Raw genomic sequence first — 9824 nt, 5'->3', positions numbered from 1 at the left:
AGTCTTTAGGTTCCACAGAGATGCTGCATGTCTTAACAGTAAATTTTCTCAACCTTAAGGCATAATTTCTTTTTAGCAAACATTGTGAATTTCAGGATCTTGATAAAATTACAGGCTTTGTCCTTCAGCAAGGACTGCTAGAGCAGCTGTAAGCCAACAATTCAAAAGTCATAGCAGGTATTTGACAAGTGATAAAATGCAGTATGCAGCCTCTTTAATGCTGTTAACAATAACTGAAGGTAAGTTATAGGTAACAAAACAAGGATTTGAGCTACCTGCATAGCAGTCTTGCCAGTGCTCTAACATTGCAGGTTTCTATGTTGATCATTGTACATAAGCAGTTTTAACTAGTAATTTTTTTTTTTAATGTTAACCAAGGCTTAGTCACAAAGTCTTGTTTAGGTTCATCTGCCATAAAGTTCACACTGTGTATTAGTGACATGAAGTTCTGAGCAAGACTACTTCCTTAACAATGCTGACTAGTCATATCTTTTTATGAAGGTTGGCTGAACATGAAAAATGCAATGTAGAGCAGGAATACTTACCCACTTGTAGTATAAACAACTGTCTAGATGATATTGGGAAGGAACAAAGGATCTAAACTGAAATCTGGTTTTAGCTCTCAAATTTTCATTTTTATTCACCCTTGCTATTTAATGATGACAGTAAATATTCTCAGACTTGAGAATGTTTGGCTGGCTCATTACTGAGTAGGAGCAGTGCCTGTAGACAGGACTGTGCAAGTAAAGAATGAGAACTTTAGGAAAAGCAGCTACTACAATTAGAAACATCAGCTCTTTAATGACAGAAGACAAACATGGAAAAATGCTTCTAGTGTTCTAATACAAAGATCAGTCTTAGTGTTTTGTATTAAGGCAGGGAGAGTTTCCCGAAATGTTTCTTCCAAAGTTCTGACTCCTTTAAAGTTTTTTTTAGGTTCCAGAAAATGCAGCAGAAACATGCAGGTTTCTTGGCATTGGTGTTAATTTTCTTAATCTTTTTGTTGTTGCTGTTTTAAAGGTCTTTTAAACTTTTATGTAAAAATAAAGCTATGCACAAGGGGACATGAACAGTGCTTCAGTTGCCGAATCTTCTTCCAGGTTCCTTGGCACTGAGAGTTGCCAACTGCTTCCCAGTGTAAGATTTTACTTCTGAAATATGACAGTAAATGAGGAATTAATATACTGAAAACTGTATTTTTCATGTTGCTAGGTTGTGTTGTAGAACACAGATTTGCTTAATAATGTAAGACTTTAATTAGCTCATCTAGCACTTAAAATGCTTTCTGGAGCAGGCACTGTATTCCTAAGTATAGTATACAGATGGTGGATTGAGTAGCTGGTTGTACAGGTATTAAGTAGTATGCATATTAATAAATGTATGGATCAAATAAAAATCTATTCCAAATATTAAACATCTACTTTCAAAACTACTGTTCTAGAAACCAGGTGTATATGTTTGAGAGGAGTATTGATCCACCACTGTTAAACCTGAAATCAGATTTGCAGGAAATACCGTTTTTAAGTAAAAGCCCCCATAACTGTAAAAAGATCTCTTGCACTACAGAAGTTGCATCATTCTTTCACAACAGCAAATAAAGCATTCAAAGCACTGAACTCTTATATTGAAATTATTTCCCAATTTTATCTAGATTTTAAAAGCAATTTCTGTGAGAGCTGAAAGGGTAAATCTGAGCTCTACAAGTGATATGAGCCATTTCATTTTTTAGGTATACTAAATGCAGCTTTTAATGACACCTTGAGAAGTCTTAACTTCTGTACTGGATTTTGCTACAGAAGACACACACAGCAGAAAAATGGCTTTCTTTACCTATCTGCATTATGGCCATCTCCAGAACAACGATGCGTGTCAGTATTCATGGCTGGAGGCTGGCAAGCTACACACACAATGTGTCCTTCTCGTAGGTACTGCATCCATCGAGCGTATGGCCGATTCTCCAAAGCACAGTGATGTGAAAGTGATTCTGTTTTAAATTCCACACAGTATCTGCTCAGAGGGAAAAGTACTAAATTAGTTATGATAGATAAAGCACAAGCTAGGTATACACTTCAAATGTACTTACATATCATATGGGTGGTATTTGTGAAGTGCAAGTTAGACATCATTGCTAGCAAGTCCGTTTCTGACCCTAACCTAATTAATGGATTCTTAAAAACATTATGCAAACTTTCCATTCCATGCCCCAGTCCAGTGCTTATGTATAATCTCACTTTCTGGTTGTGTTCTGTATTCTTAAATTATGTTGAAAAATAGATGTCAGTAACCCATGTTTTTACTTCTATGCTGCTAAAAGAGAAAACGGAAGAGAGGCTTTAAGAATACCGATGGGCTTTATTGTTCTGGGGAGTGCAACATAGGGCAAAGCAGTATGAGCGTTACAGGCCCAGTAATAGCCTAATTTGAACTTCATAACCATCTCTACTGGTAACCAAACAAAATTTTTTACTGCCTGTGTCAATTAATTTAAAAAAAAGGTCTCTTGAGACCCCTCACATGCAGCCCATTTTGTTTGTTCAGAGACCTATATCTAATTTCTCAGACTTAGGCTTATGGATACACTCGGCTTTGGTTTAGCATTATTTACTGTTTGCTTTCAAAACCAGCTATCCTCAGACTTTCCATGACCCTGATGTCTAATTCAGGACAATTAGCAAGTAATAAAAAACAACATCTAGAACATGCAAATGAACTGCAGGAGAGAAAAACAGTACAAGCTATAGCTTATTCTTTAATTATTGCAAATTTAATTACATTTTTCCCTGTAGTCAGCTATTTTCTGTTGAACAAGATGACCCACATGCATATGATAAATAGATTACCCAGCTTCTTCTTTGTCTGAAGGCCAGAGAGAAGATGCTGCTCGTCGTTTTCTTTCTTTACCATATTCAGAGGTAGTTATGAAAGCAGGGACTAAGGAAGAAAGTTATGGTAAGGCAGCAAGACACAGTTGAGTCATTTCAATTACTGTAACAGTGGGTGAATGAATCAGGAGCTTGTGGATGGTGATGCTGACTGACTTCATTGAAAAAGTGATAAAATGTTGGCAACCTCAGACTTCAACCCCATTCCCTACAGCTAAGCTCTTATTCAGAAGAAATATATCTAGACATCTAGGCATGCCATCTAGTCTGTGAGGAAACAGGATGAGCTGGAATCCTACAAGGAGCTCTGTTTCCTGTTCTGTACTGAATTTGTGTTCTAACTTTGCACAGAGATAATTTGATACTTTCTGAGGGGCTTAAATCAAACTGAAGGAATGCACGCGGCTTAGTTGTTTACTTAATAGAAATTAAGAAAAGCCTGAGTAGGAAAAAAAATATAAGAATTGAATAAAGAGCAATATGACAGTAGAAGGTAAGGTTTTAAATTGTATTTTTAACCAGCTAGCTGCAGAGAGATGCTTTTTTTTTCTGTTCATTGACATCAGTAAAATTTATGAAGGCCCTGATGGGCACAATGTACAGATAAATCAAAAAGAGAATACCATGTTCATGGCCACAGTCCTCTCCCTGGTAATTCAGGTATTCCAGGCAGCCAGCCTTCTCCTCTAGAGCAGGACAAGGTTCCCCACCATTTTTAGGTTCCTGTTGTACATAGCGCCTACGTATCCGCAGGTCAGGTTGACATTGTTCTGCACAGCCACTCCAATGACTCCACTCCCCTACAACACATGGAAGAGCTGCAAAGCAGTATTAAAACATTACGAGTAGTCAAGACTTCTGCTTCATCCTAATTGCTCTCAAAAGCTTGAGTAATAACACTGTGTCTGGTTTTTTCTTGCATACCTTTATTTATAGGGTTTTAAATGCTCTTCTGGGAGTTTGCATCTTCAAATTTAACATTCAAACCTGCCTGCAGTGGTTGGCTCCCTATTCCATCCCTTGTCCAGAAAGAAACAGCTCCTCAGGGAGACCTTTCACTACAGCTGTGGGGTTCTTCTGTACCCTCTTCTGAAGCATACGGCATTAGCCCCAAAGCAGACCAGCTCATGGGTTATCTAGACCAGTGAGTGGTCTGATCTACCTTGGCAGTTCCTACACCACCAGATTTTGTTTAAAGGCTGGAACATAAAGTAGCAGAATTAAGGAAAACTTTCAGCCTTCTTGATTCCCCGCAGATTGATTTCTAACCCCTTTTCCTCAACACTGAAATAAGTTCTACTGCCACAGCTTTGTTGCTGTTTTAACACAGGGTGTCCTGCTCCACGGTCCTTGCTGCAAAGACAATTTTTGGTGATAATTTTGGTTTTGTTTAGTCTCAGAACAATGCAGTGACATGTGTGGAGTTGTGTTTCTGTGTCTGTATAGCTACTGATATAGACAGAGCTGTGCAACAATGCAGATATTTAAACATACTAAATAAAATGTGTAAAAATGTGATTTTAAGGTCTTCTTTTGCTATTTCCCAACTATAGAATAGTCCGCTGGATATCTGAATTTTAGTTCTCACGGATCACAAACTTCCTCTGAACTTGACCAAAACATTGAGGAAAGCGCCATTATTTTGCAAGCAAACTTTGAATCATAAGAAACTGCACATCCCTCAGGCAGAGCATCCATAGTACAGGTACAATACACTTGTACCTTTGGTCTCTCCTAACCCAGCCTAACAGTCAGAGGTACAAAGAACTTCTCTCTTCATCTGTTAAATTCACATATATTAGGTGAGCTCACTGAAGGTCTCAGATGAAGAAAGAAAGAAAAATGCTTTGTTTTGTATTCTGTGGTGTTTTTCTGGCAACTCTTGAAACCTTTAGCCCAGTTTATGGCCTTTGACACCTTTTTGATTAAATAACATGCAGGTTCTTTAGAAAAAAACTAAATCATCGTATTACGTAGAGAATGAGCCCTTATTTCATGTTTGTCACTTTTTGTAACCTTTCCAGGAGAGTTGTAGATAGTCTAAGCATCTCTTAGTTTCAGTTGTCTTGAAACTCAGAAATGCTCAGATCTATCATATCTGTTACCTACTAGCCATTTCCTTCCTTATTTTATTCTCTGCAGTACATCTAATAAAGATGGCATGCTCCTTGTAGTTCTCATTTATATTAAGTGTCATACTAATTTTTCTGATTTATAATTCTCCCTTCTCTTGCATTTCTCCTTTATATTCTGGCAAAAGAGTAGCTCTGTCTCAACCTTGCTAATGTAAGCATGGACAATATGCCAGATATCTTCCAGGTGTATACAAATAATCTACTACGGAAGAAAAGGCTTTGCAGCCTGATTCCCAGAATACAGAAACAGGTGATGGACACATTATTCCTGAGTAAGAAGCTACATAACACACAAGCCTTCACTTTATTTGTCCATTAGCACAGTACACAACAGTAAAAAACACACAGACATTTCACATTTCCATGAAACTGAACTTTCCTTAGCCTCACCTCCATGAACACCAAGCCACTGGTTTTAAAAACTGTACAGCCTAACAATTTCACTTTTAGCAGTCAAAATGAATACTACAGCTCTTCAAAACTGTACTGAGCGTTGACCCCTGAAGTGCTGGATGAGGATGATCTCTGGGTGCTTACGGATGGAACAAACACAACCCCTCCAACAAGGAACTTCAAGTCTACACAGCCTCAGCAGTGAAAGAACAGGTAAGAAAAATGTCTTGCACATGGGCATCCATCAAGAGGAAGAATGCTCTGAGAATAAGCAGCCAGTTCCCTACATGAGTAATCCTCAGCTTGTGGCCTACGAGGACATTTAATTGGACCAGTGGTCCATTCCCAGTAGCCTCTTTTCCTGCAGGCCACCTGGTATGTGCTCCAGGTTGGTCAGCCGCATTCCTCCAGGCTGCTTCCCCTCTCGCCAGTGTGTGTGTCCAGAGGGAATGTCCTCTGCCTGGACACCAGCGGCAGCAGCAGCTTTCCTGTGCATGCATGGTATGCTGCTGGGCAAGCAGGGAACAGCCATGTCTGCAGCTTTCCTTAACCCTGAAATGAGACAAGCAGTCAAAACGCTGCAGCGCTCTGTACTCATCCATGCTGCTTTCCCTAACAGCATTAGCTGCTTTTTGTCCTCTGATGGGCTTGCTTCTTCAATAAAGTTACAATTAATGTCATGTAATTGAAATACTAGCACACAGTGTCTTATAAAAACAGTGTGCCTGTGTTAATATTAGAGTTTCTTATTGATATGGAAATTCCCCAATTCTTCAAAGACTTGTTTTCACTGCACATTGCAAATGAGCTTAAAATTATTTTCCATGTAGTGTGAATCACATTTTACTCTGCTTTTCCACTCCTTTATAAAGGCAGGTCTTCAACATGATGCTTAGAGAATGGTACAAAATATATGTTATAATGAATGGCTGGGCTATCTTAAATTGGTTCTGAATTGTTTGGGGTCATGCCTCTCATTAACTATCTAGTTAAATTAAGCTTTTTCTTTTCCCATGTATGCTGTTTCCCATTAGCTTGTAATGGAACATATCACATGTTTTCGATCTTTTCTTCTGTATTTCCTGATTACAATTTAAATCCCCAAGAAGTTTTACAGCTGTCCTGGTTTTGGCTGGGATAGAGTTAATTTTCTTCTTAGTAGCTAGTACAGTGTGTTTTGGATTTAGTGTGAGACTAATGTTGATAACACACTGATGTTTTAGTTGTTGCTAAGTAGTGCTTATCTGAAGTTAAGGATTTTTCAGTTTCCCATGCTCTGCCAGCAAGCAGGTGTACAAGAAGCTGGGAGGGACCATGGCCAAGACAGCTGACTCGAACTAGCCAAAGGGATATTCCATACCATAGAACACCATGCTCAGTATATAAACTGGGGTGAGTTGGCCAGGAGGGGCGGATCACTGCTCGGGCATTGGTCAGTGGCTGGTGAGCAATTGCATTGTGCATCACTTGGTTTTTTCTTGGGTTTTATTTCTCTTCTTTTTTTTATGTTCCTTTTCATTACTATTACTATTACCATTACCATTATTACTATTACCATTATTACTACTACCATTATTATCATCAATATCATTATTATTATTATATTGTTGTTATGATTATGTTTTATTTTACTTTAGTTATTCAAATGTTCTTATCTCAACCCACGAATTTTACTATTTTTTCCAATTCTCGTCCCCATACTACTGGATGGGGGGGAAGTGAGCAAGCAGCTACATGGTGCTTAGTTGCTGGCGGGGGTTAAACCACAACAACAGCTTAACCACTAGTTATGTACTTGAGTCAGTGTTGCAGGAAAATGATGGGACCAAACTACTCTTTCAGGAAAATATTTTATGCCCTCTGGGATTCTGCCAGTACAAGACTTTGGGAAAAAAGAGTAAAATGTGGTAACTTCTTTGGTGTTTGTGACTCTTTTCATAAGACACTGAAACTGCTGGGTTTGCTCTGTCACTACATCTCTAATTTCTTGGAGTGCTACAGACATCATAAAGCAGACAAAACCCCTGACAGAGATTACCCGGCAGATGTCCATACTGCACTATTACAATTCCCCTCCTTTCCTCTCACTGTGCACCTGTTCTGACCAAACTTGCCCACTTTTGAGTGGCCCAGCAGTGCCAGGCATACGAGTGGCCAAGGATGCTGCATCCCGTGCTCTAAGGAACTGGCACAGAACCACAGAGCAACCCTGGGCACTGAGGCACCAGCCGTCCATCCTGCTTAACCATTAGCATTCTCTGTCATTTTCTTCTACTTACTGATAAACACCTTCCCAGACAGCTTCTGGGTAGGATTTGTAGAACAGCACTGGAAAATAACATGGAAAAAGCATATGGCTCCCTTTGCCACATGCAGATACCTGGCACTGCACCACCAGGCACTGCCCTCGGACACATCTAGGAACCCCAAGGCAGATGGCACAGCCTCTGCGGCCGTGAAGGCACCGCTTTACCGTGGTGCAGTACAACACTCAGACATTTGTTTCAAGAATTTTGAACTAGAAAAAAAGAAAACCAGTGACAGTAAAAATGTCTTAGACCCTGCCATGGGCTAGCCAGGACAAGTGCTAAATGTAGTATGGACACCACAGTCTCTTTGCCACCTGGCTGCAGGGCCAGAAAACAGTCCTGGCCCCACTTTATTTAATAATACAAGCATAGACTTCAATGCCTGATCACATGTCTTAGTTCTACCTAGAGTACCCAAAGGACAGTAAATGTCATGTAGCCCAGTTTCCTTATCTGTTGACTCTCTTCCAAGCTGGCTGTATGAATAACCTGCAGAAGTAAGAATTTCCACATAATTTAAATCTCCTATTAGCACCTTGATATGCAGATAGCATCAGGTCTAACATCACATTCTCCACGCAGAAAATTCCCCAAGGGACTGAGTAGCTGCATAACAAATAAAGCAATGACTTCACATCTTACTGGAACTAAACCAAGCTGACAGTTAAATATTGGTCATCTGCAGCAATACGTGGCAATTTTAGGGTCATCAACATTTAGAACAAGAAGTATGAATTGTCTTAGTCATGTGGAATAATAAGAATATTGGGTTGCTAGAATGGAATTTAGCCAGTGGGATAATAATGTTGCTCTTGAAGTCAGTACCCATCAACTATTAAGGGACAGTACATCAGTTTTGTGCCTATTGGAAAGATGTCAAATTCCCTAGCATGACAGAGAACGGGTCCCAGAACTGACATAAAAGGAATGGCGCCATCTCTTGAAATACAAAAAGAAGTATCGGGGGGCCATAGCTACATCTTTGTGGTCTCTGTCTATGTCACTATTGGTCCAGCTTACTTAACACAATGATGGTAGATGATGATTTATTGAAACAATGAGAAGGATGCAAGCCAAAGGAACCCGAAGGACAGGATTTGTGCTCAGGTACCTACCAAAATATGAAAACTAAGATGACACTTGGAAGTTCAAAAATACACAGAAAAATTATATTGCTATCATATGGAACACAGCTTGAGTGGTCAGGACTTTTTTTTTTTTCCCCATTTACAGCACTGTGAATCATAGATTTTTTTCTGAGTCACACTCAACTTTTACCCATCTCCAGAAAAAAGAGGATTACAGTCTCTGCATTGAATCACTGCAAAATGTATGTTGTAGCGCACAAGGATTTGTGGATTTTCTCAGAGTAACCACTTCCATTCAAATGACGAGGTCATTCCTTTTTCAGGCTTTCTCATTGTCCAGTAGTTTCTATTTAAAATGCTTTCTATGTACAAAAATACTCTTTCTTCATTGTTAGAGCTATAAGGAAATTTATTTTAAAAGACCTGTAAGAAAATTTATTTAAAAACCCTTGGACCTAGGTTCAGCAGCCCATGGACTTCTGCCGAGCCATCTATTTATAAAGTACCAGACCTATGACAATGTTTAGGCATGTGTGATGGGTTGACCCTGGCTGGACGCCAGGTGCCCACCAAAGCCGTTCTATCACTCCCGCATCCTCAGCTGGACAGGGGAGAGAAAAATATAACAAAAAACTTGCGGGTCGAGATAAGGACAGGAGAGATCATTCACTAATTACCATCACGGGCAAAACAGACTCAGCTTAGGGAAAATTAGCTCACTTTTTATTACAAATCAGCCAGAGTAAGGTAAATGAGAAATAAAACGAAATCTCAGAACACCTTCCCTCCACCCCTCCCTTCTTCCCGGGCACAACTTCACTCCCGGATTTCTCCACCAAGCCCCCCCAGCGGCACAAGGGGGACAGGGATGGGGTTTGCGGTCATCACATGTTATTTTCTGCCGCTTCACCTCCTCAGGGCGAGGGCTCATCACACTCTTCCCCTGCTCCAACGTGGGGTCCCCCCCACGGGAGACAGTCCTCCCCGACCTTTCTCCAACGTGGGCCATTCCCACGG

General features: G+C 40.0%; 1 protein-coding gene across 1 annotated transcript in view; it reads right to left on the bottom strand.

Moving 5' to 3' along the window:
• Positions 1–784: 784 nt before the first annotated feature.
• SBSPON (somatomedin B and thrombospondin, type 1 domain containing) overlaps positions 785–9824 on the bottom strand; it is an 11962-nt gene continuing 2922 nt past the window's right edge. The window contains exons 2-5 of the mRNA XM_010575925.1: positions 3506–3700; positions 2841–2931; positions 1831–2007; positions 785–1151 (exon numbers count right to left, since the gene is read on the bottom strand). Of these exons, the coding sequence (XP_010574227.1) occupies positions 1034–1151; positions 1831–2007; positions 2841–2931; positions 3506–3700 (581 nt within the window). The 3' untranslated portion in view covers positions 785–1033. The remainder of the gene's footprint in view (positions 1152–1830; positions 2008–2840; positions 2932–3505; positions 3701–9824) is intronic.

Source organism: Haliaeetus leucocephalus, unplaced genomic scaffold (genome assembly GCF_000737465.1).
Source record: "Haliaeetus leucocephalus isolate CR32 unplaced genomic scaffold, Haliaeetus_leucocephalus-4.0 Scaffold506, whole genome shotgun sequence".
NCBI classification, from domain to species: domain Eukaryota; kingdom Metazoa; phylum Chordata; class Aves; order Accipitriformes; family Accipitridae; genus Haliaeetus; species Haliaeetus leucocephalus.
Note: the sequence above shows the minus strand (reverse complement) of the source record. Positions and strands in the feature narration are given on the sequence as shown.